Source organism: Myotis myotis, unplaced genomic scaffold (genome assembly GCF_014108235.1).
Source record: "Myotis myotis isolate mMyoMyo1 unplaced genomic scaffold, mMyoMyo1.p scaffold_m19_p_2, whole genome shotgun sequence".
NCBI classification, from domain to species: domain Eukaryota; kingdom Metazoa; phylum Chordata; class Mammalia; order Chiroptera; family Vespertilionidae; genus Myotis; species Myotis myotis.
Window position 1 is genome coordinate 151,376,736 of NW_023416324.1, and position 24,091 is coordinate 151,400,826.

At 42.0% G+C, this 24,091-nt stretch overlaps 1 protein-coding gene across 1 annotated transcript in view; it reads right to left on the bottom strand.

Annotated features, from left to right (window-relative positions):
* Positions 1–452: 452 nt before the first annotated feature.
* The window catches only part of CCDC191 (coiled-coil domain containing 191), an 86,103-nt gene continuing 62,464 nt past the window's right edge, over positions 453–24,091 (bottom strand). Inside the window, exons 14-17 of the mRNA XM_036352363.1 lie at positions 10,692–10,835; positions 2,775–2,927; positions 2,108–2,253; positions 453–945 (exon numbers count right to left, since the gene is read on the bottom strand). Of these exons, the coding sequence (XP_036208256.1) occupies positions 801–945; positions 2,108–2,253; positions 2,775–2,927; positions 10,692–10,835 (588 nt within the window). The 3' untranslated portion in view covers positions 453–800. The remainder of the gene's footprint in view (positions 946–2,107; positions 2,254–2,774; positions 2,928–10,691; positions 10,836–24,091) is intronic.

Sequence of the window (24,091 nt, forward strand, 5' to 3'; positions counted from 1 at the left end):
ACCTTAAAGATTAAAACATTCTTTGAATGAAAGATAAACATCTTGATATATAGATCAAATTGAGGTCTAGAAGCAGATCAAATATTATTTAGAGGTAGCAGTTGGGAGCATGACCAGATATTTTAACAAACTGCTGGACTTCCCTTCCTGCTTATCAAGGCGCACTGAAGAAAAATGTGTTTGGTGCCCCACTTTCTCTGAAATTAGGATACGCTGTTATCCATTGCAGCACTGCAAAGACTACCTTTGATGCGTGCCTTTCCATTAGGGGTGGGCAGAAAGGATGGAGTCCGGCAGAATGCTTGTTGCAGATGCTAAGGTACTAACTAGGTGCCTGGCCACATATGACTCCTTTTCTAAGTGCTCACTACTTTTAATTTCTTTTTAACTAAAGTTACATTTGCTAACAACTCACGTTAAGCTATAAGGACATTTTCCTCCACAAGCTCAGGCAAGCAAACACGTCCTTTTTAAAGTTTATGATGCTAAAAATACAGACGCTGCATTTGAACAGTGGAACAGGAACAGTTCCTGTGGCTGATCCTGCTGGGATAAATGCTTTAGTGAACTGATTAGCAACCCAAGAGAAATAAAAGAAGGAAGTACAAACTAAAAAAGAAGTCCTTTAATCCAAGGAATACCTGACAGAACCACCATGTAGATGCATGTGCATGTGGGTGGGTGGTGCTAACACCTGTATGGACCACGGGCATTCCATCCTAAGCATGGCGCTGGCTTGTGTTCCCTGGACACCAAGGACCCTTACATGAGGGCGGGTATCTGACGCTGGACAACCAGAGTCACGGTGGGGCCAGCGCCTGGAAGTCCGGAAGGATTTCAGCTACCTTCTTACGGAGTTGCTCTCGCCTTTCTTCTCTTAATCTTTCCTCTTTCATAAATTTTGCAAACTTCTTCCATGTCTGAAATGTGATCCAGAGAATCCTCCTTTAAGAATAAAAAGGGAAAAAATGTAAAATATTAAGGATAAGTTGACTTTCCATCTGAAGTACATGTAAGAATAATCCTTATGTGACTAAAACATTACTAAGGTATGTAAATCACAACTGGAATTCAGGCTGAGAAATGCTGTAAAGAAAAGAAAGCCACAGAAGTGGATGGGAGTGACCAACAGGTTCTTTTACTTTCCCTTAGGTAGCCAGGGAAGGCCTGTGTGAGGAGGTGACACTCCTGTGCCTACACAACAGTCTGTACGCCACAGAACGTGGCGGCATCTGCCACATTAAGCTCATAGGAAATGACAGACACCCAGTCACCAAAGAAGGACAGACCATTTGTTTACTCTCAAAGGGAAGTGCGTAATAAAATTTAGGGCATTTCTATCCAAAATGCTTACAATCACACAAAACGAAGGAAAACTTACACCTTATTCCTCAAGGAATTTAGATTAAATAAGACATCACTGTATTACAAACATTAATATGGCATACTGTGTGATTTGAATTACATAAAATTCCAAACCAGGCAAAACTAAACTATACAGCCTTGAAGGCTGCATGCTTGGAAGGCAAAAGTGAAGAAACAAAAAGGCAGGGACATGCTCCGCACAAAGCTCAGGAGGAGTTCACCTTGAGGAGGAAGGGCTGGCCCTTGGGCAGAAGCCAGCGGGACCCTGGGGGCCATCAGTGTCCTACTTCTGGACCTCAGTGGTGATGACATGGATGTCCCCTTTATAGTAATTCATTAAGCTGGACTTGCATGACTTAAGCACTTTTCTGTATTAGTGTTATATTTCACAATAATGTTAAAAAATTGAACTTACAAACCTATGTGACATAAAGAATACATACATTTGCTTAAGTGTGTTCATGTACTTCTCATAATTTTATTCTCCTGCCAGTCCCTGTGAAGCAGAGAAGACGGGCACCCTCCTCATTTTAAAGACGGGCCCTGGAGTTCCAGGGGGGTGGTTACTATCTTGTTTTCATCACCAAGTCAGTGGGTGAGCTGGAACACCTCTGCTGGTATCGCTGAATGCCCAGCTCTCCTAGCCTCCACTTCCTCTTTCTGGACATGTTCCAGGTACAGAATATATTGCAGGGCAATTATGCAGTCAAAGAGTGACTTTCCTCAGAGATCAGACCCTCACCTGTCACTGTGCTCCACGGCAATCTTGTGCTTGCTCTGAGAATCGATCCGGGCCTCCCTGACCATGTTAAGCCAGGCCCTGCAAATCTTCTTTTGAAGAAAATGCATACACAGTGTTTGTACTTCTTCCTCCAGGTCAGTCAGGTACTGGGGATAAGGAAAGGAACAGAAATGAGTCAAATAATGTCACAGACAAAGAATTAGAGCAAATAAACAGTACAAAAGAGAAAGAATAGAAACAAACACAAGACAAAGGAACAAAGGACACTGGAGGCAGAAAGAGAAAATGTGGCAGCCAAGCAAACAGCATTATTTCCTTGTCTGAAGGAAATAATGGAACCAGAGGGGGGGAAAACAGTAACAATGTCAAGGGGGTAGATTTCTAGTAAAATCACTTGAGCAATTATGGGATAAGAAACAAGTATAAAATCAAAATTTGATATAATGACACATAATTTATAGAGACAAACAGTGTGAAAAGAAATGGGCTTAAGATTTTATATCAACAAAAAGTTAACGACATTTCCACATTCATTTCTAAGCAATGCATTAGATTGACTATTTTACATTGTTCTTGAAAAAACAATGACTGGACATTCTGGATTGCATCTAATTTTCTTATAGGGATTAAGTAGAGACGTATTCAAAGCTCCCTTCCTGTGCCTTACCCGCTGCCAGCTCCGGAGGACTCTCCTAAGCAACGTTTGGGAATAGCATTGATCGGCCTGGGCCGTCTTCCTAGCCAGGCTCTCCTGACTGCAACGGAGCCAGCTCAGCAGGCACTTCCTCTGCAGGGCCAAAGAATGATGTTCTTCGGCCACCTGGATCATTTTATAAATAAGAGAAGGAAATTATTCCTTGCATTGTAGATCACTTAAGGAAACACACATTCATTCCCTTGGCAAATGATGCTTCAAACCACATGTAGTAGAGAGAATATCTTAAGGACATTCAGCCTATGTCCCTAAAGCTTTGATTACTGACTCTATTTTATGGAGGTTTTAGATTCATCGCATGCATAGCCTTTCAGTGCTGACTCCCTGAAGACCACAGTGACTGGCTGGTTATCAGGAAAATGGAATAAACAGCCTCCAAAGCCATTATTTCGCTTGCACCGAGTTTTGAAGTGGGTGGCTGGCAATGTTCTCAGTTTGTTCTGTTGGAGCTCAGACAGCAACTCCATAACAAACCTCTCTTTTTTTATGTACTTAACGACTGTCTAATTGAGGAAATGCCAATACTTTCAATTAGTTTTGTAGAATGAGCTGTCACCAGCACTGAAATTTAGACATTATCAATAAACCACAAAACCATCTGATAGAAAAATAACATGATGAATAATTTAATGTCTTACCAACTTAAAAGGTCAGAGCAAAATTCTTTCAAAATAAACAACTCCGTTTATAGATTTTAAAAAGGAAGTGTTATATTCTTTCAAGAGGTAAGAGGAAAAAATCCTTCCCCCTTTGTTCTCTCCAATTACATATTTTTCTAAGCCTGTCTAGCTACCCAGCATTATGAATGTGATTGACCCAAACCAAACTCTTGGCAGTCATAATTCTTGGTCAAAATGAGCATTACAAGAGGTCTCTGTGGCACCTGAGATGCTGCCTGTCCTGATTTCTGTCTGGGGACCAAAAGGCAAAGGCAGCCAGAAACCGTAGCCTCCTCCCCTCCCTTCTCTTCATCCTCTGGGAAAACGGAAACAACCAGAAAGAAAACGATTCTCAGAAGGCTCCTTAAAAGTTCTAAAAATGGTTGTTGGAATAGTTGGAATAAATGGAATATAGCATGAGAAAGAGAAAATTCTGAAATGTCTAAATTAAATTACAGTGACCGGGAAGTGAAAGAACGTTAGCCTGTTAATGACTGCTCATATTCCTCCCATTGCCTGTTGGAGCTTCAGGTTAACTTCCAGGTGGCTATTTCCACAGGTTATTTCTACCAGCACCACCTAACTCAGTGGTTCTCAACCTTGGCTGCACATTAGAATCACCTGGGAATCTTTTTAAAATCCTGATTTCTGGGCCTCATCCTCCGGAAATTCTGTTTCTTTGTTACTAATGTTGTGGCCCCACCCCATAACAAAGAAACAGAATTTCCGGAGGATGAAGCCCAGAAATCAGGATTTTAAAAAGATTCCCAGGTGATTCTACTGTGCAGCCAAGGTTGAGAACCACTGACTAACTCCAGGAGCCTCGGCTTGTTAGCACGTGCGTGCACTCTCCAGACTTGCCCACAGCCAATCCACAGGAGGGAACATTTCTCTATGCTGGCCCCGCTCCCCCTTCTCCCCCTTCTTTGCCTACAGCTAATGAGAATTCTTCCAGATTACCTTTCTTCCACCTTCCCTCTGCTCCATGTACAGAAATGCTTGCAAGACTCTGGGACCATGGGCACACTGTTCTGCTCAGCCATGCTCCTGGTGATTTAGAGTCTATGCTGCTTTTGGCTAGCATTTTGGACCAATAAACCTTATTTAAAATCACAGTTGTCATGGAAGTTAATTTTATTTTATATTTTTTAAAATTGTTTTATTGCTTAAAGTATTACAAAGAGTATTATATATGTCTCCTTTTTTTTTCTCCCCTTGACCTTCCCCTGGCCTCTCCTACCCCCCCCCCCCCCAGTGTCTTGTGTCCATTGGTTATGCTTATATGCATGCATACAAGTCCTCCAGTTGATCTCTTACCCCCCCCCCCCCCCCGAACCCTCCTCGGCCTTCCCGCTGTAGTTTGACAGTCTGTTCGATGTTGCTCTGCCTCTGTATCTATTTTTGTTCATCAGTTCATAACGGTCTTTATTATCCATGAATGAGTGAGATCATGTGGTATTTTTCCTTCATTGACTGGCTTATTTCACTTAGCATAATGCTCTCCAGTTCCATCCATGCCGTTGCAAATGGTAAGAGTTCCTTCTTTTTAACAGCAGCATAGTATTCCATCGTGTAGATGTACCACAGTTTTCTAATCCATTCATCTGCTGATGGGCACTTAGGCTGTTTCCAGATCTTAGCTATGGTGAATTGTACTGCTATGAACCTAGGGGTGCATATATCCTTTCTGACTGGTGTTTCTGTTTTCTTGGGATATATTCCTAGAAGTGGGATCACTGGGTCAAATGGGAGTTCCATTTTTAACTTTCTGAGGAAACTCCATACTGTCTTCCATAGTGGCTGCACCAGTCTGCATTCCCACCAGCAGTGCATGAGTGTTTCTGTTTCTCCACGTCCACTCCAGCACTTGCCGTTTGTTGATTTGTTGATGATAGCCATTCTGAAAGGTGTGAGATGGTACCTCATTGTTTTGATTTGCATTTCTCAGATGACTAGTGACTTTGAGCATGTTTTCATATGTCTCTTGGCTTTCTGAATGTCCTCTTTTGAAAAGTGTCTATTTAGGTCCTTTGCCCATTTTTTGATTGGATTGTTTTTCTTCCTTTTGTTTAGTTGTATGAGTTCCCTATAAATGTTGGAGATTAAACCCTTATTGGTGATAACATTGGCAAATATGTTCTCCCATGCAGTGGATTTCTTGTTGTTTTGTTGATGGTTTCTTTTGCTGTGCAGAAGCTTTATATTTTGATGTAGTCCCATTTGTTTATTTTCTCTTTAGTTTCCCATGCCCTAGGAGCTGTATCAGTGAAGAAATTGCTTCGGCTTATGTCTGAGATTTTGTTGCCTTTGGATTCCTCTAGTATTTTTATGGTTTCCCGTCATACATTTAAGTCCTTTATCCATTTTGAGTTTATTTTTGTGTATGGTGTGAGTTGGTGGTCTAGTTTCATTTTTTCGCATGTATCTGTCCAATTTTCCCAACACCATTTATTGAAGAGACTGTCTTGACTCCATTGTATGTTCTTGTCTCCTTTGTCGAATATTAATTGAGCATATTGGTTCGGGTTGATTTCTGGGCTCTCTATTCTATTCCATTGATCTATATGTCTGTTCTTGTGCCAGTACCAGGCAGTTTTGAGAACAGTGGCTTTGTAATACAGCTTGATATCTGGTATTGAGATCCCACCTACTTTGTTCTTTCTCAGGATCGCTGCAGCTATTTGGGGTCTTTTTTTATTCCAGATGAATTTTTGGAGAGTTCGTTCTAGTCTGTGAAATATGCCATTGGTATTTTAATGGGAAGTGCGTTGAATTTATAGATTGCTTTAGGTAGTATGGACATTTTAATGATGTTGATTCTACCAATCCAAGAACATGGTATGTTCTTCCATCTGTTTATGTCTTCCTCTATCTCTTTTTTCAACGTCCTGTAGTTTTCTGAGTAGAGGTCTTTTACCTCCTTAGTTAAGTTTATTCCTAGGTATCTTAATTTTTTTGGTGCGATGGTAAATGGGATTGTTTTTTTAGTCTCTCTTTCTGTAAGTTCACCATTGGTGTATAGAAATGCCATAGATTTCTTGGCGTTAATTTTGTATCCTGCTACATTCCTGAATTCATTTATTAAGTCTAATAGTTTTTTGATGGAGTCTTTAGGGTTTTTTTATGTACAATATCATGTCATCTGCGAATAAGGACAGTTTTACTTCTTCTTTTCCAATTTGGATGCCTATTGCTTCTTCTTCTTATCTAATTGCAATGGCTAATACTTCCAGTACTATGTTGAACAGGAGTGGTGAGAGTGGGCATCCCTGTCTTGTTCCTGTTCTTGGAAGTTAATTTTATTTGTTTAACAAGCACATGTGAGTTTAAGGGAAAATGCTAAATAATCCTTCTGAAGAAAGTGATAGAAACAAACGAGGAATTGTGTAACTGGACCCTTCTCCTTCCTTAATTTTTTCTATCCCTTCCTGGAAGCCAACTCTGATGGGTGAAGAAGCCATCCCTTCCTCGTACTGCCCTCCAGAACTTTCCATTTTACTTTTTATTTTTTTAACTTTCAACTGGTGCCTGGCACCTACATGACCCTCCGATTTCTACGCAGCACAAAGGCTGCCAGAACGGGCAGGATTCTTGGAAGATGGTGATGAGCTCCTCCAGCTTTGTAACCAATGCGCTGTGACTCTGAGCTAGCAGCTCTCTTCTCTAGGGCTTAGCTCCCTTGTCTACAAAGTGAAGGAGATGCAGAGGGCTGCGAATGTTCTAAAATTCTATCTGGCTGTGATAGACTGAAGAGTGGCCCTTCAGGGATAGCTTTGCCCTGATCCCTGGAACCTGTAAGTAGGTGACCTTACATGGTAAAAGGGATTTTGCAGATGTGATTAAGTGAAGGATCTTAAAATGGTGAGAATATCCTGGATTATACGGGAGAGTCCTAAATATAATCACAGGGTCCTTATAAGAGGGAGACAGGAGGATCAGGAAGAGATTAGAGTGATTTGAGGAAGAGGCTGTGAGCAGTGGAATGCAGGTGACTGTTAGACACTAAAAACGGTAAGGAGACATTCTCCCCTTGGAACCTCCAGAAGGAACTTGCCCCACTCGCAGTTTGACCTTAGCCTAGTAGGTCTGGTTTTGGACTTCTGACCTCCAGAATTTTAGGATAATAAATTTGTGTTGTTTTAAGTCACTAAGGTTGTAGTCATTTCTTATAACAACAACAGAAAACAAATACACTGGTATGACTAGAGAGGTGACTCTCAAAATATGGTGCTCGGACAACTTGTATCAAAATCCCCTGGGCTACCTTTTAAACATGCAGAGTCCCTGATACACACTCCCCTTCCCACTCCCCACCCCAGCCAACAATCCAGACTTACTGAAAATACTTGGAGGTGGGACCAGGAAAGTGCATTTTTGTAAGTTCTCCAGATGGTTGTATGATCAAGAAATTTTAGAAATGCTGGTTTCAGATCTGTGATTTTCTGTTTTTATTTTAAGTGGGTTTTTCTCTATTTAAAGCCTATAATTGTTATTTTGAGCTCAAATTCCTGTTTCTATTTTTACATTCTTCTGCATAATTTTTAAAAATATTAATTTACCCATAAATTCTATTTTGTTTCTAAATTTCATACCTTTCTTGATTTTACTCCATCAAAAACAAGGACCAAAAAAAGAAGAGCTAATCCTTGACTACCTTTCCTTTGTGTATTATAGTTAACAATAAAGAAATAGATAAAAGCCAGATAAAACTAGGAGCACTCAACTGGATAGCAAATTATCTGATATGACCAATCTTTGTGGTTATATATTACTAGAGGTCCAGTGCACAAAATTCATGCACAGGTGGGGTCCCTAGGCCTGGCCGGCAATCAGGGCTGATCAGGTTCCTTGCCTATCTGCCTCCTGTGTCTGTCACCACCCACCCCCAGTTCCCCATCCCATCCTGGGGGGAGGGACCTGGGAGGTGGGCCACCAGCCCCAAGGAAGGAACCAGCCCTCGGCCCCCCCTGGGAAAGGGGCCATGCCCGCCGCCACCCACCCCCAGTTCCCTGTCCCAGGTGATTGGGGCCTGTCGGCGGGGGCGGCGGGGAAGGACTGGGAGGTTGGCCTGCAGGCCCCATCAGCAATCAGGGCCTGTCGGCTGGGGCAGCTCCTGTGTTGAGTGACTGCCCCCTGGTGGTCAGTGCGCACCATAGCGACTAGTCATTCCAGTCACTTAGGTTTTTATATATATAGATAAGAAGCAAATTTTAATTCAAATTTCAGATTTCATTTCCAGATTCATTCACTCAGAAGACTGAGGAGTCAGCTCACCCATATCACTACTAGAAAAGCCAAAGCAAACTAGCAATGGCTGGGGGCACAGATGGGTCCAGGCCTCCAGATAGGATGGATTCCCCTGCGCTCAGGCCTGACCACCACAAATGTGCACCCTCAGGTATGTTGGAATACTCAATAGTTCCAGAGCCACTGGTAAGGAGACTGAGGACAAAAAAAGTCAGGGACAAAAGAAAGATAGTGGGAAGGGCATTTGGGGAAAACAAAAAGAAGGAAAGAAACTGTGAAAATAGGAAGAGAACAAGGAGAATGAAGGGTGAATAAACTGGTGAGGTAGGATAAAAAGCAGCCTAAGTCACATTCACAGAGGTATAACCTGCAGCATTACTTGATTTAGTGGGACTCTTATGATATGAAGCATTATTGTTCATCTTTAATCCTGGTTTTCACAACCAAAACTACTAGTCTTACACTGGTCAAATGTGTAAATAAGAGTGGTTATCACTGGTACACATTACTGAGCTTATTATTAACTAGAATTCTAAAGGCAACATTTTATGCATTTTGGGCTTCATAATCATTTAGTTGAATGATCTATGCCTAGATAAATTTGAATTTCGATGATATTTGATTTAATATATCTTTGTGTGGCAGAGTGGTTGCTATTCCCTGTAATAGGATTATATACCCATACTAGAGGCCCGGTGCACAAAATTCGTGAACAGGGGAGGGCCCTCAGCCTGGCCTGCACCCTCTCCAATCCAGGACCTCTCGGGGGATGTCTGACTGCCTCGCAATCCGGGACTGCTGGCTCCTAACCCCTCTGCCTGCCTGCCTGATTGTCCCTAACTGCTCCCCTGCTGGCCTGATCACCCCTAACCGCCTCTGCCTCACCCTGCACCCAGGACCTAGGATTCCCTCCTCTGGCTGGTTGCAAGAACCCGGGATCTGGGCTTCCCTCCTCTGGCCGGCCACAGGCACCCAGGACCTGGGCCAGCTTTGCCCAGGCTGGCTGCAGCCACAGGGGACCGTGGGTGGGCGGCTTTGCCCAGGCTGCAGCCGGAGGCGCTGGCGCCCAGGACCATGGGGCAGGCGGTTTGTCCCTCTCCTGGGCCACAGGCACAGGCGCTGGCACACAGGAGCGCGGGGTGGGCGGCTTGTCCCTCTCCCAGGCCGCAGCCTTGCTGGTCCCCATTCCTCTCTCACGAGCTCATTTGTGCCTGGTTGGTCCCCATTCCTCTCCCCCAGTGTTCAGTGTCTGAGCCGTTACGGCATGAGGGTGTGATGACCATTTGCATATTAGCTCTTTATTATATAGGATTCTTTGTGTATGATTTCATAGTATCTCCCAATGGAGTAGATGAGCCTCTTTCACTTCTTAGTGACTTTTAGTTTAGCGCTATGATTTGCTCTGGCCAACAGAATGTTAGTAAACACAATACAAGGAGAGGTTTCACATGGGTTTACAGAAAAGGGTTTGGCCTTTGTACCTCAGACATTTGCCAGGTGAAAAGCATGCCCTGAATAGCTGCTATAGCCAGAAAGACTGGCTGTGGAGAGACCTGAACCCAATCCACAACTGGTCCACAGACGTGAGTAAGAAATAAATGCCCGAATTATATATATGCCACTGATATTTTGGGGCTGTTTGTTATGTAGCTTTACTGCAGCAGGAACCTGACTAACAGACCTATGGTAATTATTTTTCTCTTTATTACACATAGTTAATAGTGAGAGAGGTCTCTATTTGTCTTATCTGTAAAAATTTAGCTTTTTTCAACCTAATCAATTACAGAAATCTTTCTTTACCTTGGAAGACCAAATCTAAACTCTTACACAAAACAAATAAATACAAACACTCACTTCATTTATCTTTCTGGCTTTTCAATCACCAAACAATACCCAAATCTAATTTTATGCTATTTGAAAAGTCAATTTTCTAATTTTGAGGGGTAAGAGTATGACACTATACCTGGATGTTTTGCTTGCTCTGCATTCTCAATCTCTTCCAAGGCTCCAGACCCTTTTTCCTTAGCAATACCCTTTCATAATGATCTTTGGCTATTGCTTCCAGCTGCTGGTTCCTCTTAATTCTCTTCTGCTGCTCCAGTTCTTTCTGAAAAAAATTAAAAAGTAAAAATGGTGAGGAGGGACCAAGACGACAGCATAGGAGGCTCCTCAACTTCCTTTTTCCTTCAGATGCACTGGATATACAGCCACCCACAGAGAATTGCCTCTGGAAGAAATCTAGAAACCAGTTGAATGACTTCCATACTGGGCGAGTAAGAAAATAAAGCTGAGAAACACTTTTGTCATAAACTCATAGTTGGCACAGCACCATACAATAGGGAGGGAACTCCCAACTCCCAGCTTGCATTTGGACTGCACATCTAAAACCCCAGTTTTTAAAACAACCACCCAAAACACCTGGATTTGAAAAACACTGGAGCTTATGTCCACAAGACACACAGAACTATAGCAAAGAAACAATTCTTACTGGCTGAAAACTTCCCTAACATGGGGAAACAGATATCCAAATCCAAGAAGCCCAAATAATATATATGTATATGTATGTGTGTATACATACACACACACACACACACACACATACACTAGAGGCCCAATGCACAAAATTTGTGCAAGGGGCTTGGTCCTGACAGCCCCAGCTGCCTCGGCCCTAGCAGCCCTAGCTGCCCCCACCCATTGGTCGTTCAGAGAGGTCGTTCCAGAAGGTCGTTCTGCCATCCGGTCTAATTAGCATATTAGCTCTTTATTATATAGGATGACTCTAAAGAGACACACACCAAGACACATTATAATTGAATTGTCAAAAGTTAAAGACAAGGAAAGAATCTTAAAAGTAGCAAGAGAAAAGCAACATGTTACATATAAGGGCAATCCCATAAGACTACAAGTGGATTTTTCAGCAGAAATCCTGAAAGCAACAGGGAGTGGAGTGATATAGTCAAAGTGCTGAAATAAAAAGGACTGCCAACCAGAAATGCTCTACCCAGCAAAAGTGTCCTTTAGAATTGAAGGATAAAGGGTTTCCAGACAAACAAAAGCTGAAAGAGTCTATCACCATTAGATCAGCCTTATAAGAAAGGCTAAAGGGACTTCAAGTTGAAACAAAGGATGCTGATTGGTAACATGAAAACATATGAAAGTATAAAATTTGCTGGTAAAGACAAATTCAGAACACTCTGACTTTGTAAATGGTAGTAAATGAATCACTTATAACTCTCGATTGGCGGTTCTCAACCTGTGGGTCGCGAACCCTTTGGGGGTCGAACAACCCTTTCACAGGGGTCGCCTAAGACCATTGGAAAACACATATATAATTACATATTGTTTTTGTGATTAATCACTATGCTTTAATTATGTTCAATTTGTAACAATGAAATTGAGGATCACCACAACATGAGGAACTGTATTAAAGGATCATGGCATTAGGAAGGTTGAGAACCACTGCTTTAGATAAAGATTAAAAGACAAAGTGTTAAAAATAACTATAGCTATGATAAGTTGTTAATAGATAAACAATGTAAAAAGATATATATTATGACATCAAATATATAAACAGTAGTGTAAAAATAGAGCTTTTGTGTGCATTAAAAGTTATCAGCTTAAAATAGACTATAGCTGCAAGACATTTTATGTAAGCCTCATGGTAACCAAAAAATATAAACCTATAGTAGATATACACACACAAAAAAGAGAAAGGAATCAAAGCATAACAACTAGAAGAATCATCACATCAAAGGAAGAAAGAGAAGAACAAAAAAACTATAAAACAGCAAGGAAATAGTTAAGACAATATAAGTCTACACCTATCAATAATTACTTAAATGTACACAGACTAAATTCTCCAATCAAAAACATACAGTTGCCCTAACTGGTTTGGCTCAGTGGATGGAGTGTCGGCCTGCGGACTGAAGGGTCCTGGGTTTGATTCCGGTCAAGGGCATGTACCTGGTTGTGGGCACATCCCCAGTGGGGGGTGTGCAGGAGGCGGCTGATCGATGTTTCTCTCTCATTGATGTTTCTAGCTCTCTATCCCTCTCCCTTCCTCTCTGTAAAAAAATCAATAAAATATATTTTTAAAAAAAACAGTGGCTGAATGTATAAAAAAGAAGACCCAACTGTATGCTGCCAACGAGAGGCTCACTTCAGCTTTAAGAACACACACACAACCATTTGCAACAGCATGGATGGAACTGGAGAGCATTATGCTAAGTGAAATAAGCCAGTTGGAAAAAGATAAATATCACATGATCTCACTCATAGGTGGGATATAATGATCAACATAATTTGATGAACAAGAATAGATCCAGACACAAATGGCAGGGGAGGGGTGGGTTAGAGAGCAACTAAAGGACTTGTATGCATGCATATTAGCATAACCAATGGACACAGACTCTGGCGCGGTGGGGGCTTGCCTGGGGTGGGAATGGCTGGGGAGTGGGGGGGGGGGTCAATTGGGGAAAAAGAATATCTATGTAAAACTTTAGACAATAAAAAAATTCAATAAAATATAAAACAATGAAGAAAAAAAGAATACATACAGAATGAAAATGAAGGGGTGGAAAAAGATATTCCATGAAAATTTAAACTAAAAGAGAAAGGGTAGCTATACTTATATCAGACAAAATAAACACTAAGCCAAAAACTTAACAAGAGACAAAGAAGGTCATTATATCAGGATAAAGGGGTCAACTCAAGAGGCTATAACAATTGTAAATATTTATGTACCCAACATCAGAGCACCTAAATATACCAACATACTGAATGGAGAAATAGACAATAATACGATAACAGTAGGGAACTTCAATAACTTACTTTAAACAATGGATAGATCATCCAGACAGAAAAAATCAATAGGGAACATTGGACTTAAACTACGTGTTAAACCAGATGCACCTAACAGACATACACAGAACATTACATCTAACCGCAGCAGAATGCACATTTTCTCAAGTGCACATGAAACATTCTCCAGGATAGATCATATGTTAGGACAGAAAACAAGTCTTAATAAATTTAATAGATTAAAATCATATCAAGTGTCTTTTCTGACCATAATGCTATTGAATTAGAAATCAATTATATATTCATTCTTTATACAGTAAATCTCCCAAATTGATTTCATTCACTTTCAGAGCAAGAAAAATATTGACGTTTTTGACTCCCAGATTCCTTTCTATAATCTTGATGTCTAGACTTATATATTCACCTGCCTATCTGACATATTTATTTGGATGTCTAATAGGCATCTCACATTTAACATGTCCCTCTTGTAGAGGCCTTTCCTCCTCAGCATCCAGCAGCTCAAATGTCACCTTCCAGAGAGTCCTTTCCCATCTTGCTTCCCCTATCAGACCTTCCCTTCCCTACTTCTTTCGCTGTTACGTATTACCTGTTTTCCCAGCTAGCATATACATTTTTGAGGGCAGGGCTTTTGTTTGTCTTCTACACTGCTCTATTCTAACACCTAGAACAGTGGTCGGCAAACTGCGGCTCGTGAGCCACATGCGGCTCTTTGGCCCCTTGAGTGTGGCTCTTCCACAAAATACCGACTTCTGCGCATGGGCCACCAAGTTTCAATCGCACTGTCCGTGCGCGCCCGCACGTGGTATTTTGTGGAAGAGCCACACTCAAGGGGCCAAAGAGCTGCATGTGGCTCGCAAGCCGCAGTTTGCCGACCACTGACCTAGAACAATGCCTAGTACATAGTAGATTCTATAAAGATATTTGTTAAACAGACAAATATGCTTGTTAAGAAATTATGGAAGACTTAAAATCTTACCTGGTCTTCTCTGATAAATTTATCTTTTTATCCACAAACTTCATCAACTGTCTATCAATCAAAAGCATATTTATATAGCCATAAAAGTCATTGTCTGATAAGGGTTACTAGAAAGTAAGCTTTTAACAAAGATGCGCACTGAGATGTTAGGAGGGGTTTAGATTTTTATTTTTAAAAGGTCCTTGTGTGAGACCTGTGAATGGCCAGGTTACTGCTGCACCTGACACTAAAGGACACTAAGCCACCATTGGACTATCACTGACCATCCTGTCCCAGGTGGTACTTCCTGCCATTACCAGTGGCTCCCTCTCTGAAGAATGAAGTACATCTAGGTCCAGGGGAATTTCAGGTAACAAGGATCTTTCAGAGAGGACAGCCAAATCTTGATCCTGACCCTGGAGGACTTTTTCCTCAATATGGAGGACAAATAGGTCATGAGCTTTTTCCTGAGGAATTCTTCCAGTTCTTTTATCCTAAAACTGATATCGCAGGACTTATCTTGCATTTTCTATCTAAAGAAATATATGTGAGTTCCCTAGAGAACTTCTTTACCATATCAACAGTCGGGTTGATTATCTATGTAATTAGAAATTATGGTACCACTTTTGCACAATTTGCTGATAAACTTGAGCAAAAATGTACCCAACTAAAAGAGGTGAAGCAGGCTTCCATCAAGCACATACAGAATATGACTGACTTTGAGACGTCAGGCACAGGTTCAGAAATGTAATTATCTTTTTTCTTTTTTTTTTTTAAAAAGATATATTTTATTGATTTTTCACAGAGAGGAAGGGAGAGAGATAGAGAGTTAGAAACAGCGATGAGAGAGAAACATCGATCAGCCACCTCCTGCATATCTCCTACTGGGGATGTGCCCGCAACCCAGGTACATGCCCTCGACCGGAATCGAACCTGGGACCCTTCAGTCCGCAGGCCGACACTCTATCCACTGAGCCAAACCGGTTTCGGCTGTAATTATCTTTTTGATGTCCAGAAGAATAACAATGCTATGGCCTTGAAAGTCGCTGACTGTGAATGGCTCTATAAAGTATAAAGGAGGTAAGAATCACCTCAAAAAAGGAATAAGACCACAAAAGATAAACTGGGTGGAGAAACATACTGTGTGGAGCATCTATGCTAGAGCAAAAGGAGATAAAGGCCCAGGGCATTTTAGAGCTAAAGCTCTTGGCAAAGAAAGCTCAAACACAGCCAGTCTGTAAATGCATCTATCTCAATTGAGACAGCTACCAACAATTGACTTAATAGAAACTAGTTATGTGACAACATCTTTTTGTCTATTGTTGGGGACTGAAATTATATTTCATGTTTCCTAAAAAGGAAAGATTTCAGCTTGGTATAGTGAGAGAAATTAAATAATTTATTGGTCAGTAATGTTTTTCTCATCCTTCTTGCCTTGCACAAGCTGTATTCTTCCAGCAAGAAAAAGCTGGACAAACAGCAAATTAGTAACTTTTTATGAACCAATCAGAGAATTGAAGCCATTACAAATCTGGAGAGACAGGCACCTTTAGGGAGACATAGGGCCCAAGCATTTGCTTATCTGAGGCAGAAGCCACCATACACCATATGAGCCAGTAAGACAATTAAACTAGAAATTTTGGCGAATTGCTGGAGGCCAAGAGTAGGCCAGCATGAGAAAAGTGAAAGCTCCTGGGGTCATAGTTATAGGGAGGTTCCCCCCCTTTGTGCAGGCCTTTGTTCTAGGAACTCCACCAGGCTCTCAAAGAGAGGATCAAGGAGAGTCCAGAGAAGTTCCCACCATGGTTCCTCTGGCAGGGAGAAAAAGCAACCACTGCAAAATCTGCCCAGACCATTCTCCCTTAGGAAAAAGAGACTTCATCTGCAAGTGGCACCACCTGCAGGCACTGGTGGAATGCCACTGTAGCTGTGGGAAGGGGACTGTCTAGGCCACTGCCCTATCTCACCTAAGTGGAGGGGGAACCTCACAGAGTGATGGCCTTTCTGGTCACAGACTGTACACTGGACACTAAAAGAAGGGAACAGAGGGCAGGGAAAACCTCTACTTCTAAAGTAGGAGCAGAAATTCTCCTGAATGCCCAATACTGTGCACTCCAAAGAGTGAGATTTAATCAGAACATTAGAGAATGCTACCCCTTGTTCATACCCTACTCAGCATGCTAACAAACCTCCAGTAATAACAATGGAATACAGCTGAGAGAGCTGCTAAGAGACAGATTCTCTCTGGAGAATAGTACAAAGGGAAGACCTAAGGCCAAAAGACGAGACAAAACAAGTCACTGGAGGAAACTGAAGTGTATGGTACCCACAGCAACAACAAACCTCAACAATAGTAATCATTAACACACTTCAAAAACAGCCCTACTCTTGGCTAGATTATCACACATCTCCACACTAAAAGCCTGTTTATCTCAGTTTCTATTGTCCTGTACAACATGTCTGGCTTGCAAATATATCCTATCTAATAAAAGAGAAACATGGTAATTAGCGTACGACCGCTACCCTTCCCATTGGCTAATCAGGGTGATATACAAATTAACTGCCAGCCAAGATGGCGGCCGGAAGCCAGGCAGCTGGAAGCGAACATGAGGCTTGCTTGCTTCAGTGACGGAGGACTCCAACGTTCCCCGCCTGCCGCTGCCAGCCTCTGGGCTGCAACTCTAAGCAACTATGTAACAAATATAGAAGCTAAACAAAACCCCAGAAACCTGCTTTAGTCGCTGGGCTTCAGCCAGCAGGATCGCAACATTGTTATAAATACAGAAGGTAAACAAAGGACAGAAACCTGCTTTCAGCAGCGGATGCCTAAGAGCTGGAGCCTCAGAGCTAAAGCTGGCCCAGAATAAAAAAAAAAAAAAAAAAAAGGAGCGGTTGGGAGCTTCAGTCACCCACCAGCCTGAAAACAGCCCTCAGCCCCTCACCCAGACTGGCCAGGCACCCCAGTGGGGACCCCCACCCTGATCTGGGACACCCTTCAGGGCAAACCAGTCGGCCCCCACCCGTGCACTGGGCTTCTATCCTATATAGTAAAAGGGTAATATGCCTCCCAGCACCAGGATCAGCGGAGCCACAAGGTCTCCAGGCACCGGGATCAGTGTGACAGGGGGCAGCGCCCAAACACCCTGATTGCCCTGCGGCTTTGTATGACAGGGGGCGGGGCCACAACCTCCCTATCCGCCCTGCTCTGTGCCTGATAGGGGGGAGCTCCCCAAACCCCTGATCGCCCTGCGGCTCTGTGTGTGACAGGGTGTGGCGCCCCAACCCCCCCACCCCACGGGCCCTGCTCTGTGTGTGACAGGGTGCGGCGCCCCCCCCCCCCCAAGGGCCCTGCTCTGTGTGTGACGGGGTAGAGCCATAACCTCCCCATTGGCCCTGCCCTGAGTGTGACAGGGTGCGGCGCCCCAAACCCCTGATCCGCTCTGCTCTGTGTGTGCCAGGGGGTGGTGCCCCAACTCCCCTATCGGCCCTACTCTGTGAGTGACGGGGGGAGCTCCCAAACCCCCTGATGGGCCCTGCTCTGTGCGTGACAGGGGGTGGCGCCACAACCTGCCCATCGACCCTGCCTTGAGTGTGACAGGGGGCGGTGCCCCAACCCCCCAATCAGCCCTACCCTGAGCGTGACTGAGGGTGGCATCGAAACCTCCCGATCCGCCCTTCTCTGTGCATGACAGGGGCGGCACCCCAAGTCCCCAATCAGCCCTGCTCTGAGCCCGACCAGGGGCTGCACCTAGGGATTGGGCCTGCCCTCTGCCACCCGGGAGCAGGCCTAAGCCAGCAGGTCATTATCTCCCGAGGGGTCCCAGACTGCGAGAGGGCACAGGCCAGGCTGAGGGGCCCCCCCTTCCCCCCAAGTGCACAAATTTTTGTGCACCGGGCCTCTAGTATATATGAATTTGTGCATGGGTGGGGTCAGGCCAGTGGGAGTGGGGTGGGTGGGGGGGGAGGGTGCAGGGGCACTGATTGGGGCCAGGCCAGCTGGGTGGGGCCGCAGTATGCGTCACAGTGACTGGTCGTTCCAGTCGTTCTGGCGTTCCAGTCACTTGGCTTTTATATATATAGATACATTGGTATGTCAAATATATACAGGGTTCCCCCCCAAAGGTATACACACTTAAATAGCTGATAGCTCAATTTTGAAAATAAATTGTATTTTAATAAATATTGCCTTTATAATTATTAAAAGTTTGTGTATATCATTTTTGGGGGGGCACCCTATATAGATGACATACCAAAAGACAAAAAATAAAGCCTGGAAAGGTAAAGCAATCATCATCAGAAGAATCAGATATGATAAAGATGTTGGAAATATCAGAGAGAGGTAATTTTAAATAATCTATGATAACAGTGAAGGCTATAATGGAAAAGGTAGTCATCATTCAATATCAGACAGGTAATTTTAGCAGAGACATGGACAAATATAATAAAAGTAAAATGAAAACATCAGAAATTAAAAACAGGGTAACAGAAGTGAAGAGAGCCTTCAATGGGCTCTTCTCTAGATGTTACCCAGTTAAGGGAAGAATCAGGTAACCTGAAGTTAGGGCAATAGAACTTATACAAACTGAAAAGCAAAGAGAAAAAAGACTGAAAACACAACAGGTCATCCAAAAGCTGACCAAATACCAAACAATGTAACACAAGCATAAGTGGAATCCCAGAAAAATGGAGGTGAAATATTTGAAGAAATGAGTAAACATATTATAAAATAACTGACCACGTATCTAAGAAACGTAGAGACCACTAAGCAGGGGAAAACAAACAAACCATACATACAAATATTATATTCAAAGTGCTGAAAGCCAAAGGTAGAAAAAAATCTTGAAGGTAGCTGAGGGGGAAAAACTCACCTTACCCATTGTTATGGACTGAATATGTATGTCCAGATAGATACACTAAAGCCCTAACCCCCAGTGTGGCTGTATTTGGACATAGGGCCTCTAAGGAAGTAATTAAGGTAAAAATGAAGTCTTTAGGGTGGGATTAGTGTCCTTATATGAAGAGAAACCAGAGAGCTCACATGGTCTCTCCCCCTCGATGTGCATGCACTGAAGAAATGCCATTGGTGGACACAATGACAAGCTAGGAAGAGAGCCCTCACCATAAACCAGCCATGCTGGACCTCTGATCTCAGACTTACAGCCTACAGAACTGTGAGAAAATTAATTTTTGCTATTTAAGCCACCTACTCTGAGGTATTCTGTTATGGTAGCCTGAGCAGACTGACACCTATAAAGGAACAAAGCTAAGAATTAAAGCAAACTTCTTGGTTTTCTTGCCAGAAACCAGCCAAGCAAGAAGACAATGAACTAACATCTTTAAAGTGTTGAAAGAAAAAACTGTCAACCCAGAATTCTATATCCAGCAAAAATACCCCTCAAAAAAATGAAGGAGAAATAAAGACGTTCTCAGATGAAAAAAAATAAAAGGGAATTCACTACTAACAGACTTACACTACATGAAATGTTAAAGGAAGTTCTTCAGGCAGAAGGAATAAGATATAGATCTTATTTAGATCTTAAACTTAGATCTACACAAAGAAATGGAAGAAATAAAGGTAAAACATAATCTTCAGCTTATTTTTAATTACACTAAAATATAACTATTTATTTTTTTTTTATTTTTATTTTTTTTAATATTTTTATTGATTTTTTTTTTACAGAGAGGAAGGGAGAGAGACAGAGAGCCAGAAACATCGATGAGAGAGAAACATCGATCAGCTGCCTCCTGCACATCTCCCACCGGGGACATGCCCGCAACCCAGGCACACGCCCTCGACCGGAATCGAACCCGGGACCCCTCAGTCCGCAGGCCGACGCTCCATCCACTGAGCCAAACCGGTTTTGGCAATATAACTATTTAAAGCAATAAAAGTAACAAGGTATTGGGCATATGTATGAAATATATAAAATACATGAAATATATGACAATAATGGTGAGAGACTGCAAGGCAAGGATGTCTCCTCTCACTACTCTTACTCAACCTTGCACAGCAATACCTAGCTAGTGCAATAAGGCAAGAAAATAAATAAAAGTCATACATATTGGAAAGGAAGAAATAAAGGTGTCTTTATTAGCAGACTACATGGTTGCCTATGTATAAAATTCCAAAAAATCCACAAAAACCTCCTAGTAAGGTTGCAGGATACAAGGTCAATATATAAAAATAAATTTTATTCCTACATGCTAGCAATGAATAAATAAAATCTGAAGTTTTAAAAAGACACCATTTACAATAATACCACAAAAAGGAATACTTAGGTATAAATCTAACAAAAAATATGTAAGATCTGTGGGAAAGAAATAAAAACACTCATGAAATAAGTGAAAAATCTAAATAAAGACTCAATATTGTTAAGATGTCTATTCTTCCAATTTGATCTATAATTCAATATGATCACAAACAAAATTTTAGCAAGAGTTTTTATACATATCAACAAGATTAGTCTAAAATTTATATCAAATGGCAAAAGAACTAGAATAGCCAAAACATTGTATAAAAGAATAAAGGGGAGAATTCACATTTAATATATTCAAGATTTACTGTAAAGCTACAGCAATCAAAGACAGTGTGTTACTGTTAAAGAAATATACATAAAGATCAACAGAACAGAACAGAGAGCCCAGAAATAGACCCACATAAATACAGTCAATTGATTTTTGACAGAGGTATAAAGGTAATTCAAAACAACTTAATATTAGAAACCACTAAAATTACATGGAACACATGTTGGAAAATGCTACTTCAGAACCCTTATGTAATTTTTAAGGGAGGTAACGGGGCTGTTTCTAGAGATTTCTTAGGCTGTCTTAGCAAGGGATGAATTATAGTACATGCCTTTTGCTCCATGGACAAGCTGAACCATTCTGTGGATACTCAGTCAGCCTCTTTTCCCAGCCACTCCTACCATTACCCAATGGGCGCATAAACAAAGTGGCCATGGTGGCTATACAAGGGCTCAGCAATGCAGACTTCCATTCCCCAAGGCTGACTGGCTATGGCCACTGCTGATTGCCCAATCAGACAGCAGCAGAGACTAACACTGAGTCGTCAAAATGGCACCATTTTCTGGGCTGACCAGCCAGCTATCAGATGGCAGGTTGATTATATTAGACTGTTTCCATCACAGAAGGAGCAGAGTTTTGTTTTTAGCGGAATAGACACTCTGAATATGGATTTGCCTTTCCTCTAGACAATGCTTTTGCCCCAAAATACTACCCATGGACTTACAAGGTCTCATTTATGGACTTACAGAAAGTTTATCCACCATTGTATTCCACATTGGCATGGCTTCTAATCATGGAGCTCACTTTACAACAAAAGAAGTGTGGCAATGGGCCTATACACATGGGACTTGTGTGTTCTACCATCCTGAAGAAGCTGGCTTGACAGAATGGTGGCATGGTCTCTTGTAAATGTTTTTAAATTGATTTTAGAGAGAAAGAGTAAGGAAGAGGGAGAGAAACATTGATGTGAGAGCGAAACATCAATTGGGTACCTCCTGTACACCTGCTACTGGGTATAGTGCCCGAAATCCAGGCCATGTTCTTTGACAGGGGATCAAATTGGTGGGTGTAGGGCTGGCATGATCTTGTGAAGACTCAGTTGCAGTTCCAGTGAGGTGGCAATACCTTGCAGGTTTATGGTAAGGTTCTCCAGAGGGCTATATATGCTCTGAGTCAGCATCCAATATATGGCACTGTTCTCCCCATAGTCAGGATTCACAGGCTCCAGGAATCAAGAAGTGGAAGTGGGATTGGCACCACTCATGATTACCTCCAGTGATCCACTAGCAAATTTTTTTCTTCCTTTTCCCACAACTTTATGTTCTGTTAGTCTAGAGCAGGGGTGGGCAAACTTTTTGACTCGAGGGCCACAATGGGTTCTTAAACTGGATTGGAGGACCGGAACAAAAGCATGGATGGAGTGTTTGTGTGAACTAATATAAATTCAAAGTAAACATCATTACATAAAAGGGTACAACGGTCTTTTTTTTCAATAGTTTTATTCATTTCAAATGGGCCGGATTCGGCCCCCGGGCCGTAGTTTGCCCACGGCTGGTCTAGAGGTCTTGGTTTCAAATGGGGGAATGCTTCTATCAGGAGACATAACAATGATTCCACTGAACTGGAAGTTAAGAATGCCACCCAATCATATTGGGCTCCTTATGACTCTAAATCAACAGGCAAAGAAGGAAGTGCTGACTGGGGTGAATAAACCTGACTACTAAGCGAAACTGGAGAGTATACTGTTCCACAGTGGAGGTAAGGAAAAGTATTTCTGGAATACAGGAAGCCCCTTAGAGTATATCTTAGCATTGCTATGCCCTGGGGTTAAGGTCAAAAGAAAACAACAACAGCCCAATCCACACTGGGCTACTCAGGAATGAAGGTTTGGGTCACCTCACCAGGTAAAAAACTGTGATTAGCAGAGGTGCTTGCTGAAGGCAAAGAGAAGAGTGGGTAGTAAAGAACATAAGTTATAAATACTAGCTACGCCCACTTGGCCAGTTACATAAATGAAGACTGTAATTGTCATGAGTATCCATTTCTTATTTTGCTATGAATATATTTATCTGTGTATGTATCTTTGTTTTCTTGCCTTTCTTATTCTATTATTATGTAACATATGATGTATTGGCTTTATATCACGGTATTTAAGTATTATTCATTTTACATTATAGTACTTAAGTTATGGGATATCAAGGAGAAGAAGAAATATCACTCAAAGACTTTACCTCATCTTCTGGGGCAGAAGTTAGAGCATTTCTGATTGTATGTGGGATAGTTGTATCATGTTAGGCAGAATTATAATGTTGTTATTTCCTTTTTTGAAGATTATGTTGGTTTCATATGTGTATGGATAACAAGTTGACAATGAGGTTAACTCAGCCGTGGGCAAACTACGGCCCACGGGCCGGATCTGGCCCGTTTGAAATGAATAAAACTAAAAAAAAAAAAGACCTTACCCTTTTATGTAATGATGTTTACTTTGAATTTATATTAGTTCACACAAACACTCCATCCATGCTTTTGTTCCGGCCCTCCGGTCCAGTTTAAGAACCCATTGTGGCCCTCGAGTCAAAAAGTTTGCCCATCCCTGGGTTAACTTGTGATGGTTAATTTTGTGTGTCAACTTGCCTGTGCCACAGGGTACCCAGACTAAGATTATTTCTGGGTGTGTCTGTGAAGGTGCTTTTGGATGATATTAATATTTGAATCCATGGACTCAGTAAAGTAGATTGACCTCCCTAATATGTATGAGCATCACCCAATCCTTTACAAGCCTGAATAGAACAATAAGGCAGAAGAAGGAATTTGCTGCTTTTGCTTCCTTCCTGCTTGAGCTGGGACATGGTCTTCTCCTGCCCTTGAACCGGGATTTGTACCATCAGCCTCCTAATTTCAGGCCTTCAAACTTGGCCTGGAATTATATCACTGGCTTTCCTAGGTCTCCAGCTTCTGGATGGCAGGCTGTGGGACATCTCAACTTCCATAATCATGTGTTGATTCCTTATAATAAATAAATTTTTGTATATATATATATACATATATAATAAAGAGGTAAT